The following is a 19,070-nucleotide window of genomic DNA, read 5'->3' as shown; positions in this document are numbered from 1 at the left end:
AGAAGTAAGAACAGCAGCTATGACTCAGCTGGCTTAGCTGTTGAGCTGTGGGGATGTTTTCTATTCCAGGATTAAGTTCTACACATGTTCCAACAGTAGTTTATAAGTACAGTGGTGCCTCGCATAACGGACGCCTTGCACAGCGAACGCTGCGCATAACGAACTTTTTGTCTTGCTCCCTATAACGAACTTCGTTTCACACAACGAAGTCGCCCGAGGGGCCCGGGGGGGGGGGGGCGGAACTACTCTCGCCGCTTCCTAATGTGAGCCGGGAACAGCAGCACCCTCCTGTCTGAATGCAGTGTTCCATCATCTCCCTCCACCTTACCTTAGATGCCGAGTTTTCCGGCTTTCTTTTTCGGCCAGCCACACACTTTCAAAGAGCAGCACATGCGCGCATGCTCTGTTGTTCAATCTTCTCCTCTGACGCAACCGGAAACCGGAAGTTGCAGGAGAGGAGAACATTGATCAACTTCAGCAGCTGCGCGTGCACAGCTTTTTGAAAGCGTGCGGCTGGGTGAAAAAGAAAGCTGGCAAACTCTGCATATAAGGTGAGGTGGAGGGAGGGAAATGTAGGGCTGCAGAACGAATTATTTTGTTTTACATGTATTCTTATGGGAAAACAGGGCTGCAGAACGAATTATTTTGTTTTACATGTATTCTTATGGGAAAACGCGTTTCACACAACGAACGTTTCACATAACAAACTTGCTCCTGGAACGGATTAAGTTCGTTGTATGAGGCACCACTGTATTTGTTGTTTTATCCACTCCTGTTCGGAATGTGTTATTCTGTTTTCAGTTGAAGTCTTTCCTAGGTTCTGCTTGGCTATTCGGCAGACTGAGTTGCTAGGCAGATTCTAGCCTGATATACAAGTTTGTTCTCAGTCTCCACCTGCTAGTAACAGTGAGGTATATAACCCATTCATAAGGACTATTCCAGTCTACAAGCTAACAGAAAGAAAATTAGCAGGTAAGAACTTAATTTCTCCTTAGTTGTGAGGGATGTAGAGAGCCCACTGTTTGTTTTCTTACTCCACCTCCCATCACTCTGGGATGAGCTCCACCCCTTCAGTTTTACTGTTGAACAGCAAGGAGTAGGGATCCTGTCTGTTCTGCTCGAGTTTAATTTTTATTATTTTCGTGTTTTTTATTATCCAGTCAGAGTCTTTTTGGTGCTGCAGAAGACCCCAGTATTACGGAGAAGATACAGACTCTCAGGGCTGAGATCTGTAGCCCTTAGTCACATGCCTTGTATGATTCCTGTGTGGTCAGTCTACATCAGTAGTTCTCAGAGCTCAGGATCTATACCCTTGGAAGCAGTCTCGACCCAGGTTCATCTGCATTGGGCTTGAGTAGCTCACCCCAGATTCTGTCCACAGTGGGCTTGAGCTCAAACTGAGCAGCTCTTGTGGCAGTTTATCTAGGATCAGGGCTGACTGTATTCCTTTCCCCATGATGTTGCGCAGCTCCAATGGAAGTCTGAGGGTCCAGTTCCATGTTGGGTGCTGGACAGGAGTCCAAAGAAACAAAACATCAGTTGGACTCTAGGCTTGTCTGAGGCAGAAATCTTCTCTCACCTCTGATCTAAGGTTTCCCTATGCAGCTCCAGCATAGCAGCATGGCACAGTGAGTAAGGCTATGGGAAAAACTTTGGGGGGGGGAGGCTAAGGCTATGGGGAAAACTGTGTGGGGGGGAGCTATTGTGGCAGCTATCTTGGATTTCCCAAATTTATTTTAAAAGCCTTCATCTGCCTCAATACCCCTTATTTTTAACAGAAAACAGTATAGAAGGACTCCTCAAGTGGAAATACTTCAGATTAATGTCAGATTTGTGGCGGATGCCGATCTGAAGGGGGTCGTTCCACGTTCTGAGGAGGGCGGAAGCTTCAGGCTTCACCTCTTCTGCCTCTAATGGCTTAGGTGTTCAGTTGGAGCATTTTCTGGGCCAGAATTCTGACTGGAGCCAGAGAAAGTGGACTTGGCTTCCCCGGTGAAGTGCAGCTACGTGCTTGTGGGCAAACACTAGAAGCTAGCGCAGGATATCCTGCTAGGATCCTCTGGGCAGTAGTTCACTCCCGAATTTATACACATGATGTATGAAGCCTTTTTAGGTTTCAAAAGCTGACCTAACCCCACGGGGGCTTCGTCAAAGGTTGCGCCAGGATTTTTAGCAAAAGGCACAGGGTCCACCCAAAGAAGCCATGCAGATTTCATAGGGACCCAAGATCTGGTGGACTCAGAGAATGAAGGTTCAGTGCCTTTAATTTCTCACTGGGGGTCCTCGGCTCAGGGAGACTCAGCATTCTAGCTGGGAGGGGCTGACCACAGTCAGGTGGCAGACCTGGATCTTGGAGAGGAACCAAGGGTGCGAAGGTTATTCAAACCCTCCAGCCTGCAAGGTTTGATTGCGGAGGCGCTCCAGGAATTAAAGTTGGAGCTGCCTCAAATCTCCACAGCTCAGTGCTTGCTCATTAGCAGCACCAAAGAACAGAATGCCTTTTTTTCCTCGCATTCAAAGATTTCTAAGATGTTAACAGATCGCTGGAATGTTCCCAAGGGCTTTTAGGGGTAGCTAAGTCCATGGCTAAGCTCTACCTGATGGATGCTGAGTTTCAGCAGCGGTTTGCTATGCTTAAAGTGGATTCACTTGTGGTTCAGGTTATGAAGTGTCTTCACTCCCTAGTAAAGGGGGTTTAGTCCTCAAGGATGCACAAGACATTTCTACTAATCCTCCCTTCAAATCCTTTAAATATAAGTGTACATTTGACACACTGTTCACTTACCTTGGCAGAATAGACTTTGTCCTCAAAAGACAATTCAAGGCTGCTGCGCTGGTACTGAAAGTGGAAGCGGGGGTGTCTTATATTGCCTGAGCATGCTACTCTCGGCTAAGCCAGGCTCCAGATCCAGACAGCAACGCCAAACCCCCAGTTCCTCTTAGAAGGGGTTGATTAGGTTGCAAACTCTGTATGACCTTTTCAGGGTCCTGAACAAGGTCTCAGCTTATGCCATCTCCGCCAGCAGAATTCTCTGGATCAGGCAATGGGTAGAAGATTTGCCTCCCAAGGCGACCCTGAGCAAACTCCCCTTTCTAGGACAGTTGCTCTTTAGCAAGGGCCTGGATGATTTAGTAGTGGATCACAAGCTAAAATCCTTGCCAGATAGCAGACCCTGGAATGCAAGGGGGTCTGGTAGGGGAAATGTTTGTGGCTCCCGGTAGTTTCGCCAGTATTCAGCAGCGTCCTCCAATCGGAGGATATTCCAGGGCTAGAGACAAAGATTTGGGAGCACCAGGCATCCTCAAGGATCCAGATCCTGTTCCTCTGCAGCTTCCAAGAAACAGCAATGATGCCAGGATAGCAGCCGTTCCCCTGAGGGTGAGGGGCAGGCTGGCAGAATTGGACACAGATCACTTCAGATCAATGTGTGCTAGATGTCATTTGGGAGGGGTACAAGCTAAAATTCTCCTGGCCCCTTCTAGCCCTCTTTCTCACTTCTCCAGCAGGGTTGCCGGAAAAGGCGGCCCGGGTGCAGGCAACAGTTCAGAGACTTATTGCTCTAGGAGCCATAATTCTGTACCGCAAGGAGAATGGGGCTTGGGCAGATACTCCAAATACTTTATCGAGCCCAAAACAAACTCAGAAGATTGGAGACCGATTCTGGATCTAAAGTCAATCAATGCAGCCCTCAAGATTCCCCGCTTCCAAATGGAAACAGTGCGATAAGTCATTGCTTCGGGTGCGCCAGGAAAATACCTTGCCTCTCTTGATCTAACAGTGGCATACTTGCAAATTCCCATCTTTCCAGCTCACAGAAAGTTCTTGAGGTTCCATATTCTGGACCAGTATTCCCAGTTCTCTGCTCTTCTCTTTGGCCTAGCAACGCACCATGAACCTTTACCAAGGTGATTGTTATGGCAGCAGGAATTCAGGTGCATTCTTACCTGAACGATTGGCTTATAAGAGCACCCTCAAGAGATGAGGGAGTGAAAGCGGTAGAGCAAGTAGTCCAGTTCTTGCAGACGTTGGACTGGGTAGTCAACTTCAGGAAGAGTCCATTGATCCCTGGAATAACTGGGAATCCATTTTGAGACGACACAGAACAAATTGAAGTTTGCGAGGCAAATTCAGGAGATTTGTGGCCTGCTGGCCCCCACAACTTGGCAGTCTCGTCAACTGCTGGGATACCTTGTTTCTTGCTTTCTCCAATACAGTCAAGGATTGGGGGAACCTGCACTGTTGTGAAGAGACCATGGAGTATTTTTCAGAATTCTAGGACTTTTAATGCAAGTTGCACTCAAGTAGATGGCCTGTTCGTTTCACCACATTAAAGGGTTAAATGTTTAGATGTTTCATGATTTCATGTTATATGTTATGATATGAGCAGAACAAACTTGTTTCTTGGTAATAGTCTCCTTTATATTTTCTCTTTTAGGGCAGACCATTTGCTTTGATACAAACTGAGGAATTACAGGACAACCCAGAGGGATGAAAGGTGGAGCAGAAAAATGTAAATGAGGCTCTCTACACAGGATCTCATGATCAGAGATACACAACCCAAGTGTTCCAGAATGATGTGCCTATTTACTAGGAAGATTATTATCAAGGTAAGTACCTAATCTTTCCTTTCATCTGATAAGAAAGGGGATGTATGTATGTGGAGATCAGCACAGGTGGAGGTGTAATAAGTGCTTGATATGATTTCTATCAACAAGATCCTGGGAGTAATAGAGTTCTTTATTTCTTTTTCTGAAAGATTCAAATGATCGTGGGGAAAATAACAAGTTGTAGCCTGCAAGAAACATGGAAGAGACAGCTTACAGTTATCTTCATTTATTTTGTTGTATATTTTTTTCTCAGATGGAATTAAGAAAGAGTCTTCATTAACTGTGACGCATCCTAGCCTCAGGTAAGTACATGCCCCAGTGGTCTCACCCACACCACTGCGACATAGCCTCAGGTGAGCACAGCCCCAACCACCACCATTTCATCCTAGCCTTGTGTTGAGTACACAAGAGGGAATATTGAAAGTTGAAACTAATATATTCACCAAAAAACTGTGTGAAGAATTAAGAGATGACATTCAGAACAAAGATGTTGATTTGTTAATTGAACAATGGAATAAATCAGTATTAGACAAATTGGCCCCAACAAAAGAAGTCAAAGATAAATTTCAGTTCTAGTGCAATGTATCTAGTGGTCCTGAATGCTAGGGTTTTGCATTTGAACCTGCAAGTTGCATGCAGAATGCTGTCAATCATCTTTTGAACTCTGCTTCCTTCCCAGGGAGCTGCTCCTGCCCCCTCAGTTTTTTTTCTGCAAGCAAGATGCTCAGAAGTGTTTCTTCATCGCTCTGCAGATTTATTATTTTCAAGTATTTTTTTCTAAGGCCCAGATTCTCAAAACTTTAATACCGTCGCTAAACTGTTTACTGATGGTTTAGCCTGTACACATTTTAGCGGCAGATTATCAAAGCGGATTATCTCTGTCAAGCAGTCTCCGACAACGACATGCAATGGGCTCTTCAGCATTGAAATGAGCCCTCTAGTGGATTCTTTAAAAATGCTGAGTCATTTTCAAAAAGTGATGTAGGCTTTTGACAACAAAAATAAGCGACTGGTCCAGTGGTGCCGGTAAAGACTTGACAGTGTCAGAGACAGCTACAAAGCTGTGTTGTGATGCAGGGCGAGAGATGCTCATTCTCTCCCCTTATATCAGAACACCCCTTCCCTGCAGCGGTGGCAACCTTCCCCCCCCCCCCCCCCCCCCCGCAGCAAGTGAGATGCTGCTTCTCTCCCGCTGACAGCAAACACTCTCCCCCCCCCGCAGCAGGAGAAATTCTGAGTTTCTCCCGCTGCCAAGAAACACCTACCACTGCCCAGCCATGTACGCCTTCTGCAGCAGGAGAGTTGCCCACTCTCTCCCACTGCCAAGTGACACCCCCCTGCCATACAACACCTCCCCCCCACCTCTAACGCCCCCTCACCTCTAAGTAGATGATCTGAGGTTCATGGATTTCCTCCTCCCAGCTGGCCTGCATCCAAAATGGGCCTTCCCCTCCCCGGTACATCTTGGGATGTATTGGAGAGGGGCTCTTTCTATTTTTCTTCTTAGACAGGAGTGTTTGCCTGACCTTACAAATATATCAGTTATCTTTTCTAGACAGAGGAGATATATGTTTCACCACTGCATATCATATACTATGGCTGATTTACATGTTTTCTCCTTTAATGTGAATGGTCTGAACCATCCCATTAAAAGAAAAAAGATAGCTAATTATGTGTCCAACAAACACCCTGATGTAGTTTTCTTGCAAGAAACCCACCTCCCACCCGCTGCTGCCACGAAATTCCAACTAAAGGGATTTTCCACTCACTTATATTCCCCTGCAACTCATCAAAAGAAAAATGGTGTTTCAATATTTCTCAATGATAAACTTTCTCCCGTTATTCATTCTTTTAAAACAGACACGGAGGGAAGATGGTGTCTGGTACATGCTGCGGTGCACTCAGTGAATTTTGTTTTTCTCAATATATATGGCCCGGTTAAAGATCACCCGGATTTTTTCAAAGAGATTCAGCTGGCGCTGGTTGAATTTGGTTCTTGTTCTCTGATATTGGGAGGAGATTTTAATCAAATCCAAGACTTATATATTGATAGATCTTCTTCTTGCAAACCCTCCAAATCCAAGTCTTTCACAGCTCTTCATGCTCTAAATGATGCCTTCTCCCTTGTGGACCCTTGGCGCTTACTTCACCCGAAAGGCAGAGAATACACACACTTTTCACCACCACATAATACCTACTCGAGAATTGATTTCTTTCTCCTATCCTCTTCTCTTATTCAAGATCTTACCAATACTATCATACATCCAATCTCTCTCACGGATCATGCTGCCATCTCTTTATATATTTCCATCTCGGCTCCACGCAAAGAATCCCCCTCTTGGCGGCTGAACAACGCTTTACTCCTAGATGAGGAAACTGTTGAAAAAATCAATTCTTTCACAGCGGAATTTTTTGAAAATAACTCTAAAGATCCTGAAGTCTGTCCTTCCATTGTCTGGGAAGCATACAAAGCAACCCTTAGAGGTGAATTGATAAAAATTGCCTCTTGGAAAAAGAAACAGTCCATGATAAAGGAAAAAGACTTAGAAAATTCTATTAAAACATTAGAATTACAACATATGTCTAATCACCTACATGACACAGCTACTCTCCAACGTATCCAAAAACTTAAATATGAATATAATACTTTAGTTTCATGTACAGCCAGGCGTGATATCTTCATTTCCAATTCTGGTCATTATATGGGAGATAATCTTATGGGTCGCCCTTTGGCCAGATACCTTAAAATTAAATCCAAAAGACATATCACGGCTATTCAAGATCCATCAGGTCAATTAGTCAAAACCAGATCTTTAATCTCCTCTCAATTCGAAAATTTTTATGCTTCATTATACCAATTCGAATTTGCTGCTCCTGAATCAGATATAGACTCCTTTCTTTCCTCCTTAACTCATCCGACCATATCGGATTCTGTTAAATTGGAACTAGATTCCCCGATAACTATATCAGAAATAGAAGCTGCCATATCTTCCCTACCTGCTGGGAAAGCCCCAGGCCCGGACGGCTTTACTAACGAATTCTTTAAACAATTTCGCACCATCTTAGCCCCTCATCTCCTTACATATTATGATTTCCTCCATTCCACTCCGGACAAACAATTCAATTTCACTGAAGCCACCATTGTAGTAATTCCTAAACCTGACAGAGACGCCACCTTGGTTAAAAACTTCCGCCCTATCTCTCTCCTTAACTTAGATTACAAGATAATGGCAAAATTACTTGCATTAAGACTTACCAAAGTGATTCCATCTCTTATACATAAAGATCAAACAGGGTTCATTAAACAAAGATATATAGGAGATAACCTGCGCCTCTTTCACCATATTAACGCTCACGCTAAAACAATGTCAGACCCTATAATAGGCCTAGCTATTGATGCTGAAAAAGCCTTTGACCGGGTGGAGTGACCTTTTCTTTTCTGTGTCCTGAAATGGTATAATTTTGGCTCATTCTTCACGAATTGGATAGAAGCGTTATATCACCAACCCACAGCTCGTATTCTGATTAACAACTCTTTATCCAATAAATTTTCCCTTCAAAGAGGCACTCGACAGGGCTGTCCTCTCTCACCATTGCTATTTAATTTAGTGTTGGAGCCTCTTCTTTCTGCTATTAGACAAAGCCCCTTAATTAACGGTATTCCCTCCTCTGATCGAGACTTCAAATTAGCAGCCTATGCTGATGATGTTTTAATTTTTCTTAGGAACCCTCTATCCTCTCTTCCTCATCTTATACATATTGTCAAACAATATTCCCTCCTATCCGGATACTCTGTCAATTGGGAGAAATCAGAGATCTTCCCTCTGAATGATAACATTCTTCAATCAGATCTGGCTCATTTTCCCTTCTCATGGTCACATGAAGCTGTGAAATACTTGGGGATTTTAATACATAAGGATCCGGTTCTTGCTCAAGATCTTAATATATCTAAAGTCAAAAATCTAGTTCTAAATACTACATCTCGATGGTCTCCACTTTTTTTGTCTTGGTGGGGTAGAATAGCATCCATCAAAATGACCCTACATCAAAATTAATTACACTCTCTCTATGCTTCCTCTTCTATGCCGGAAGTCGTTTTTTCATTGGCTAAATAGGAAGCTATCTGAATTCATTTGGAACAAGAAAAAACCTCGAATTGCTCTCGCCAAGCTGAAAGCCTCTAAGATTAACGGTGGTCTTAACTTCCTGGATTTCTATCATTATTATATTGCTTCACTAGCTAAATATGGAGCTTACTGGGTTACTGACTCCTATCCCCAAGATCCTCCTGCTTGGTTTGAAATGGAGTGCTTTTTATGCACGCCTTTACACATCTCCTGCTTACTAACGGTGTCAGTACCCAGACATTTGAGAAGGTACTCTTTGTTGGGTTCAACGCAGCATGCTCTTCATCTTTTAGATACATTAGCTGAGATCTCAGTTAATGTTAGCCCATTCATGTCTCTTTGGAATAATCCCAAAATCCAAAACCATGGCAAATCCCTCTCATGGAAACGGTGGCAGCGGGCAGGTATATGGTTTGCCCATCAATTGTCTACTCCTACTGTGTCAGTTCCTTTTGATATACTTTGCTCCACAAACCTGCTGCCTTCTTCTGTTTATTCACAGTGGCTCTCACTCATTGGAGTGCTGTCTTCTGTGCATATACGTTTTGACTTCATGACTTCCAAAAATACTATCCGCCATTGGTCTTTATTGACTCTATTAAAAGGCAAGGCTATATCTTTTTTCTATAATATTTTGAGAGATCATTCCTTCACTTTTTCACCTCAATCTATGAAACACTGGGATATTATACTCACCACTCCGCTTTCTGACATTGATTGGGAACTCTTTTGGTCTTCAACAAACCGCCCGCTTTTATCTTCTAGAGTTTCACAATCAATGTTCTTTATTATGTGGAATGCAGTATGGACCCCATTTCACATGTGGAAAGCCAACTTAAAGCAAGACTCTGTTTGCTGGAACTGTTTGAAAGAGGAGGGAACTCTTGATCATATGTTTTTTCATTGTACTTTGGTCCGCTCCTTTAGGACTCAAATTTGGAACACCATACAATCTATCACTAACTGCTCGGAAGAGATCTCTATGGACATTATAATCCTTCGCTCTCAACATCCCTGTTTCGCACAATCAAACTGTCCTCCTAAGCTCATCAATACCATGTTTGTGACTGCTCTCATGCACATTCTGAAAAATTGGAAATCATCTTCGCTACTAGACTATACTTTTTGGTGGAACTCTCTGTGTATGTATCATAGATTTGAATCCTATGCATATGAGAATAAAATTACACTCCGAACCTCCATGAATTTGAAGAGCAAAAAATCACCCTGGTCATTCCTGGATTCCTATGTACGCTCTGCTTCGTAGACACTCATGTCTTCCCTTCCTTTTCTTCTCTTTTCTTCTTTCTTTCCTTTCTCTTTTAATTTCTATTTCTGTTCTCCCTCATCTTTTTCTCATATAGTCTTCACAAGCAGTTCCAATACTTGGAGCTTTTCTTACTGCTATGGTCCTCTACAGTTAAATATATATTTGCAGATTCTTTATACACAAAGCTTTATTTTGTTTTTATGTATTTGAAATGCTCCCTGTATTTTTCAAAATACTCAATAAAAATTATTGAACTAAAAAAAAAAGAGCACAGACAGAAGGAAATGCAGTCAGAGATTGGGAAAAGATTATTCTGTTGCGTCCCTTCAGGTGTTCAATCTCAACCCGCAGTCTGGGAGTTGCAGAAATCCACACTTTTTCTGAGCACATGCTCCAGCCTCTTAGCCTGAGAGCAAGGAAACATTTCTGGTTCAGGGCCATACCCTTTGTTCTGGCTATGGTGCCAAAGATGGTGGTTGTAGCGGCCTTCCTGCCGCAACAGAGGATCAGAGTGCATCCTTACCTAGATGATTGGCTGATTTGGGCCTCGTCATTCCAGTGGGGACAGACCATGACAGCAGAAGTGATTCATCTGCTACAGTCCTTGAGGACTGGGTGGTCAACTTCGAGAAGAGCAGATTGGTACCCTTTCAGTGGTTGGAGTACCTGGGTGTCTTGTTTGACACCCACCAGGAGAGAGGGTTTTTTTTCAGAGCACAGGCGGAAGAAATTGCATTTTCAAGCCTGGGCTCTCCTGCGGTTGTAGAGTCCACGGGCATTGGACTATGTTCAGCTGTTAGGGTCCATGACAGCAGCGATGGAGGCAGTTTCATGGGCATAGGCTTACATGTGCCCGCTACAGCAGTCTCTCCTCAGCTGTTGGTCCCTCCCTGGTATCCCAGGACTACAGTGTTCGACATCCATGGTCTACTGAGGCCCAGAGGAGCATGAGATAGTGGCTGTTGGAGGCCAACCTGTCGAAGGGCATTCTGTTTCCAGTTTAACACTGGGAAGTGGTGCCAATGGATGCCAACCTCTTGGGCTGGAGGGCTTATTATCTCATCTCGCCCAGGGGGTTATGGTTGCCGAAGGCGTTTTCTTGGCCCATCAACCTGTTGGAACTCGGAGCGATCCAGTTGACCCTATAGGAGTTTGCTCCATTCATCAGTTGCTCTCCTGTCAGGGTATTCTCTGACAGTGCCATGATGGTGGCGTATGTCAAAAAGCAAAATGGGACTCAAAGCCAGCAGTTGGTGGAACATCATCTCGTGCTTGTCGGCAGCCATATACATCACAGATTTGGTAAATTTCAATTGCACTTTAGACCACGATTCTGGTGAATGATATGCCTATTATATCAGCATAATACCTAATGGTCCCCTAGAAGAATCATCTATCAGTTTTAACAACATTAACTCGCAAGTCACTTGTTTGAATAGATTTACATGCATAGGAGTTGGAAAGAATTCCATGTGTTGTGTTTTACATGCTTTCCCCACTTGTTTCATTCTAGATGTAAAAAAAAAAAATAAAGGTTGTTTTAGGAAAAGACCATGCCTGTTTTTGCCATGGCCTGCATAAATCACAATACAGAAATCCTGTAGACATGGATGGAGAGAAGAGCAGCATTTAATGGGGCACTTCTGGGCATCCAAAAGCAGGCTCTGTTTATCTTCGATTTCCCAACTTATCTTTATGAAGTTCTTTCCCTTATAATCTTATTTTTCCTTAAAGACTTAAAACAGAGGACCATGAAAACAATGGAAGCGAATTAAAAACCACCCCAGCATTTCGAGAGTTTGTTGCAAAGAAGCTGGAAGCCATGATAGACAGGTAATATTTTTGTTCAATGCTGGCCACCTCCCTCTTATTGTGTCTACCTCTTCATCTTTGCTACATGTTTCCTTCCTATGCTGCATGCATCCCTTCTATCAATGCATTAGCTATGCTGCGAGCTCCCTTTCTCATTTCATATTTAGCAAATGAAAATAAAGACATTTACAATAAAATGACTCCATAAATAAATAACTAAATTTCCTATTTAACCTCAGACCTTCAGACCTATATGGAACTGGGAGAAATTCAAACCTCCAAGCTCCTTTCCATTGTGTTGCTTATACTCTTCACTGATCACTTTCAGTTCCCCACTTCCTGAAGCTTATTTAAGAAATGTTCCTTTTTTTTCAGATGCATCTTGGTGTCACAGAATGAGGCCACACCTGCAGTAACAGCAGTACCAGATACAGTGTCCCAGGAGGAGGGTATGTTTAGTGCATCATGTTAATGGTTTCTAAAGACACTTTTGTAAGTATATTCACACCTAGTGCCAGTGAGCAAGAAGATTGCCTGGAACCTTTTGGCTTAAGTAACTGTGCTGTTACAGCCTGACCCAAGAGTGCCCAGCCTATACATAACATGGAGACTCTAGGTATTATAAGCACCCTTTTCTTCTTGCAACTTTTTTCTGTTTCAGGTTTTCGCTTGTTCTTCTCATCTGTTGAAGAGAATTGTGGAAGAGCTTCTGATGTTTCTTCCCGCAAACAACGTGCTCCTAGCTCAAGGTGACAAGAGTTTGGGATTTTGCTGTCTAGAGGCTCTCTTGTGCACAGGCTAGCAGGAACAGTGGAGGAAGAGATAGAAAAATGCTTTTTAACTGCTCTTTTGCCTATATAGGTTACTTCAAAGAAAAGAGTGCATAAAATGTGATCGGAGGTATTTTGGTTAATAAAGGTTTTGCTTGGCAGAGGCAGGAGTTTTGCACTGTTATCCAGATGCTTTACTATGCTGTACTATCCAGTGAATATAGAGCCTCCATAACATAACATAAAAATCTATTTCTAGACTGCAAATACCAATGAGTTCTATACACAAAAGTCATGCATCAGAACAAACCACCTCTCTGTTCATATACAGAATGACAGAAGTCTAAGAGAGCTGAGGAGCAAAATGAGACTGTAAATAATGTCTGCCCCTTATGCTATGAGAAATGGCTCCTCTTTCCCTGTGTAATAGTTCAGTTGTGCTCTTCTCACACATGGCATTCTTGTTTTGAGTTGTAAGGAAGAAATAGGTGAGCTTGTAACATGCCCCTTATTTTTGCTCTGCAGTGAAGAGGATAGTGAAGATGAGTGGCAGCGATGCAGAGAGGCCGCAGTATCTTTTAAAGACATCCTAAAGCAAAGTCATCTTCCTGTCATGCAACTGGAGGCCAGCCAGGTCAGAGATCAGGGAACAGGAGACAAGAATGTCAGGTTGAAAGAAAAGCACAAGAAAAAGAGAGGCAAAACAGAAGCAGGTGAGAAAAGGCACAATTCCATAGGGTGTGTGACACACTTGTGTGAACATGATCACCATGAAAACAGCTTGTTGCATCCTACATCATCCAAGGGAAGAAGGAAGAAAAGGGCAAAGGACTCCAAGCAGCCCAGTGTCTGAGGCTCCCAAGGACTCAGAAGAGGAGCAGTGTCTGAGACTCTCAAGGATAGTAAGGCCTGAAAAAGAGGCTTGCCGTTGCCTCTGCTAAAGCTGTGTGATGTTATAAGCATTGTTTGGTCAGAAATAGACCTCATGAAAAGCCCAGGCCACACCCCTTTTTTTAGGAGATTTGAGGGGCCTTCTTGTTGCTCCTAGGTTGTAGTGCATAATAAAAGGTAGGCGAGGCAAGAGTCCCCCATGGTTTTGGACTTCTGCAGGAAGAAGGGCTATGAAACTTGCTCCCTCTGTACTGTACCTCTGTAGAGATATTTGTTTATTAAAATCTTGATATTCTGTTAAATGCTTAAACAGACATAATGGCTAACAATAAAATGCCGTAAATGTTATAGGAAAGAGACAACCAAATCACACAAGTAAATAAACATCCAAAGTGCTTCATGGAATTTGTCCTAACCTTGCACGGGTATGCATGTTTCTCTCTTACTCAGCATGGCAGCATAGTGGTAGATGAATTGAATTGTTTTCAGTTTCATGATGATTGCATGACTTGATAGCATTATCCTATTTTCAGCCTACCCCTTCTGCCTATTCATTGATGAGCACCCTATCTCTTCCTTCAGAGTCTTGCAGAATAAACATATTGGATTATTCAGGAAAAGAGAGAATGCATCTCCTAAAATCAATATTTAGGCTCAGAACTGTACTTCTAAGAACTATAAAACAGGAAATGTAATGCTACCTTCTTTCTTTATTTGGGGCAGGGGATAAGAGACAAACTGAATTTTGGTTTCAGCTTTAATGCCAAAAACCAGCCTGAAATTTGTGATCGGCCTTGTTTCTGTTTCAGCCAAAACTGTCTGCATTTTCAGCTGGAATCAAAACAATACTATGCAGCCCCCACTCACTCCCTTTCTCCTCCCAGATCCACTGCCTTCTTCTTTGGCACCAGCCTCTTCCGGGGCTTACCATGTCAGACTCATTGGTGGTTGGTGGAGGCAGAAGCATGCCCATGCCTGCTCCTGCCTCAATATGGCTTTAGGAATTTCAGCATCAGTCTCGTGAGGCTGCCATTGGATGTCACAGCAGCTATTTTGAGATTGGAACTGGCACGGGCAGGAGCACTCCTCAGTTGCTTACTGTTAAAGAGTAATTCTATGAGGAAGTGCCTTAGGTGGCAAGAGCGCTATTCTGTGCCTAAATATGTGCATAGGTGCAAAAAGAACATGCTCTGATGTATGCTATCACTTAAATATCTTTTTGTTCAATTTGCCATGCATGTTTGCACACATACTTTGCATACATCTAGCTTTCTGCACATGATGAAATATCAGGTGGTGAAAATGCTATTGTGCACTTAAATATGAGCTTCACAAAAATTTATATGCAAAAGGTTTTTCAAAGCTCATATTTAAGTATAAAAGAATATGCCAATATGTGCTGGCATGTCTGCCCCCCCCCCCTTTGTCACAAGTTTTCCGCACATACAATTTGAATACATTTAGCTTGAGTATGTGATAAAAGGTTTGCAATAATGAAGTGTCACCAAACAGTTATCTTAATCAAAGTTTCCAAGTTTTATTAAAATGTGATATACCGTCTAAAAAATTGTCAAAGTGGTTAACATCAATCATATTTACAAAATTTTAAAATTTAAGGGGAACATACTTAAGGCTAAGCATTAAACCTAGACGTTGTGGCAGCTTTATGGGCAGAGGACCTGCAGTGTTCCCTGACTGCATTGCAGATACAGCGAGCACTAAAATCCATGAGACGGGTATCTGCTAACATTACACATTGGGAACTACAATTAAAGTTTGTTTTACGTCTTTTTATATCCCCCCTGCGAGCTTATCAGATGGGCATCACTACAGTGCATACATGTCCTAAATGTTCATGTAGCAATGCCTCTTTGGGACACATGTTCTGGTCTTGCCTACATATCTCCCAGTTTTGGCATCGTTTGAGACAATACACTACCTCCCTGTGAGGACGACGTTGGATGCTGGCCCCAAGAGCACTTTTTGGACACTACATCATTGCATCACCAAAACCCAAAGGTCTGACCGCTTTTCTTGCAAGGATGCTGCTCCTTGGTAAGAAAGCCATTTTGATCAACTGGTTGTCCCCTGAACCTCCGTCTTATGCCCAGTGGAGATTGTTGATGATTGTCCATGCCTCCCTGGAGCGTAGACAACTTGAGGACCTGGATTCTAAGCTTGGAAGGCGCCTTTGCTTTATCTGGGAACACTTTTGGATGGACCTTACTCCGCTCGCCTGTGGTAGACTTTTAAACTTATGATTATCTTTTTTCTCTCTCTCATTCCTGCTCTTGATTTGCTGATGATATGTGGGATTGGGGGGTGGAAGGGGGGGAGGTTGGGGTACTGGTGTATTTTGTGCACATAATTGAGAACTCTGTTCGTTTTTATATTATTTGCTGGCATTTTATTGCAAAATCTTAATAAAAAATATTTAAACATAAGACTAAGCACTAACAGGACTTAAACAATCAGGGACTTAAACAATCAGGGAAGAAGGGAGAAGTACAATATATAATAGGAAAGAAGAACATAAAAAGGTTAGTACATAAGGGGGAAGGGAGGATGCTCTTCCTTTGGTCATTTTATTCCATCCATGGGGGAGTTACATATTGTAGGTGTCTGTAAATAAGAAAGCTTTTAAAGTTTATTTAAAATCTGTCAGTGTGGGTCTCTTCATGTAAATGCAGGGGTAATGCGTTCCAGAGAGTTAGTGCTATAATAGAATTTTTTTCCTGATGGAGTCATAGAAAGTATGTCGTAGTAAAGGGATATTTAGGAGATGTTAATTACTGGAACGAAGGATTCTTGAAGAGCAATAGGGGATGAGAAGTCTGTCAGTGAAGGATTTTAGTTTTAAATGTAAGGAGTAGAATTTTATAAGTGATTCTGTGTGTGATTGATAGCCAGTGTGATTTTATCAATAGGAGCGTAACATGGTCAAATTTTTTAGCTTTGTATATTAATTTTTCTGCAGTATTTTGAATAATTTGTAATCTCCTTCATTCTTTTTGGGTAATACCTTGATATAAGGAGTTACAATAATCGAGTTGTGAGATTACCAGGGAGTGTAATAAGGTGTTAAGAGATGATGGCTTTAATAAGCTTGAAACTGATCTAATCATTTTAAACTTAAAGAAACTTTTCTTAACTACTGAGCTAATTTGTTCCTGAAAACTCAATTTGTCTTCTATGATAACACTGATGATTTTAACTGTATTGGAAAATTGAATGGTTATTTTAAGACAGATTGGGAGGACTAGATGTTTGCTATTATTCCAAGAAAAAATCATTCCCTTTGATTTTGACACATTTAAGACTAGCATATTTTTGATTAGCCATTGTCTGATATTTTCAAGTTTGTCATTAATATTTTGGATGTTTTTGCCTATAATGCTGTGCCCCTTTCTCTTCAAGCCCTGGTTAGTCAGCTTCATAAATGTTCATACTTTACATCACAAAGGGCCTCTTGCTGTTGACCTTCTCTTCTGATATTGCCTTAATTTGCTTTGTGTCATTGAAAACTGGCTAAGACCAGGTAAAACTGCGCTATTAGTGGAGGCCACCCTTTCTGACTTTACATTTATGCAATTTCCATATCTCAAAAAAATCAAGAACTTGATGACCCTGCCAGCTTCTAACCAATCTCTAATTTACCATTTTTTTCCAAACTCCTTGAAAAATATGGACCTCATCAAATTCTTCTCCCCTACTTGGACAAATCTCTAGCTTTGCAACCTCACCAAGCTAATTTTCAACAGTCTCATAGCACTAAATCATTAACTGCTCTGTATGAGAGTAGAATGGCACAGAATCATCAGTGTTCTCTAGACCTCTTCATTCAGCTTTGCTGATCATGATTGCCTTATTACCCACCTGCACAATCTAGGTATTTTGGACACTTTACTCACCTGCTTTAAATCATGTCTTTCTGATTAATCTTTTCAGATATCACACAAATGTTCCCCATCTTTGTCACACTATAAAATTTGCAGAGTAACTCAAGGGTCTATCCTTATGCCTAATTTATTCAATATCTTTCTTACTAATACTACTACTTATCATTTCTATAGCGCTACTAGACATATTCTTGCTACATTCCCTGCTATTATGTAGTTGATATTCAGATTTTTTTTATCGCCTTTCTCATCTGACATGACCACTGTTAGCACCTGTTTTTCAATTAGTTTCAACAAGACTCGGAGATAACTGTGTATTTCTTAATATATCAAAATGTGAAGCCATTCATTTCCCATTCCTCACTTGGTTCTTCCAAAACCTTCTTCTGTCAAGGTCACTCACTTTGGTAAATCAACATACTGTATATACTAAGTATTGTCTTCAACTCAAAATTGTCTTTCTGACCTCAAGTAGACTGTCCTATGGTCAGCCTTTGAGTTATATAGGATCCCTTCACTGAGTCACTTCTTGCTACTCAGTCTAAATGAACATTAATTTCCTTGTTATATTCCACTTTGAGTAATGCAATGTTCTTTACAGCAATTTGTGCCTCACGTCATGATCAAGGAGCCAAAAAGAAACTGCAGAACCAATGTACTTGATGTAGGCTTTTTATTAGAAAACGTTGTAAAAAAGGTACCTTATTTCAAAAGAAACGAGGCCCCAACACGGTCTGTGTTTCGATGATAAAATCTTCCTCAGGGGTCCGATCTTTTTTCCAAACAGAAAACGATAAGATTGTGGTGCCTTGAATGAAATAGTCACAATAGTGAGCGTAGAAGTGATCATCTTAGTGCTGTGCTTAGAATGACTTGAGCACCGCTTTGAGAAACTGCTCCTGAAAAGAGCGTGTACTGATGACGGCACTAGCTTGAGGCGCAGCAAAGATGGAAAAAAACACCTTCAGCTTATACAAGCAATGTTTTTCAAGATACTATACAATGCCAAAATGGTTTGACCATGAGTCACCTCTGTTTTCTGAACACTGGCATCCTGTTTCCACTTGATTCTTATGTTGGTACTTAAAGACTGCATTTCTTCTGCCCTCTATCCTACTTTCTCCATACTCTCCTCCAAATGGCTCTTTTAGTGCCCCCACTCCTCCCCCGCTCTCTGCCTTGATATTACACTAAGGTGAATCAGAGGCATTTAACATTGCTGTTATTTTTCCACCCAAAGACAATTAGGAAGCTATTTAAGATAAGTGAAAAGCTTTTTCATTTATATGGCTATTCTGAACAAAGCAGTAAGTAGCTCAAAAGAGTAGCTTAGTGGTTAGTGCAGTGGACTGTGAATCAAAGGAACTAAGTTCAAGTTTCACTTCAGCTCTTTTTTTTATTTATAATTCTGAGGCTTCCAGAAACAGAAAAATACCTATTGTACCTAAGTAAGACAGCCATAAGCATGACAAAAATAAAGTTATAATGGGGTTTGAACCTATCTCCCTTGGTTTACAATCCACTGCACTAACCTCTAATCTAGACTTCTATTCTGTAATGTCATGTGTGTGAACACACTGAATCGGAAGCCAGGGACAGGCCTCAACGATGGGACAAAAACACACAATGAAGATGTCGTGAGGACAAGATGTCAAAAGATCAGCCTTGGCTGATCTTTTGACATCTTGTCCTC

The 19,070-nt window shown here is 42.0% G+C and overlaps 1 protein-coding gene across 2 annotated transcripts in view; it reads left to right on the top strand.

The window, feature by feature from the left end:
- The window catches only part of C8H12orf43 (chromosome 8 C12orf43 homolog), a 28,352-nt gene extending 14,459 nt beyond the window's left edge, over nt 1-13,893 (top strand). For both annotated transcript variants that reach the window (XM_033954126.1, XM_033954127.1), the window contains exons 2-6: nt 4,862-4,910; nt 11,740-11,838; nt 12,193-12,266; nt 12,479-12,566; nt 13,113-13,893. In XM_033954126.1, coding sequence (XP_033810017.1) covers nt 4,862-4,910; nt 11,740-11,838; nt 12,193-12,266; nt 12,479-12,566; nt 13,113-13,440 — 638 coding nt within the window. In that variant the 3' untranslated portion in view covers nt 13,441-13,893. The remainder of the gene's footprint in view (nt 1-4,861; nt 4,911-11,739; nt 11,839-12,192; nt 12,267-12,478; nt 12,567-13,112) is intronic.
- The last annotated feature ends 5,177 nt before the right edge of the window (nt 13,894-19,070 follow it).

This window comes from Geotrypetes seraphini, chromosome 8, assembly GCF_902459505.1.
Source record: "Geotrypetes seraphini chromosome 8, aGeoSer1.1, whole genome shotgun sequence".
Taxonomy (NCBI): Eukaryota; Metazoa; Chordata; class Amphibia; order Gymnophiona; family Dermophiidae; genus Geotrypetes; species Geotrypetes seraphini.
This window is presented reverse-complemented; position numbering and strand designations above follow the sequence as displayed.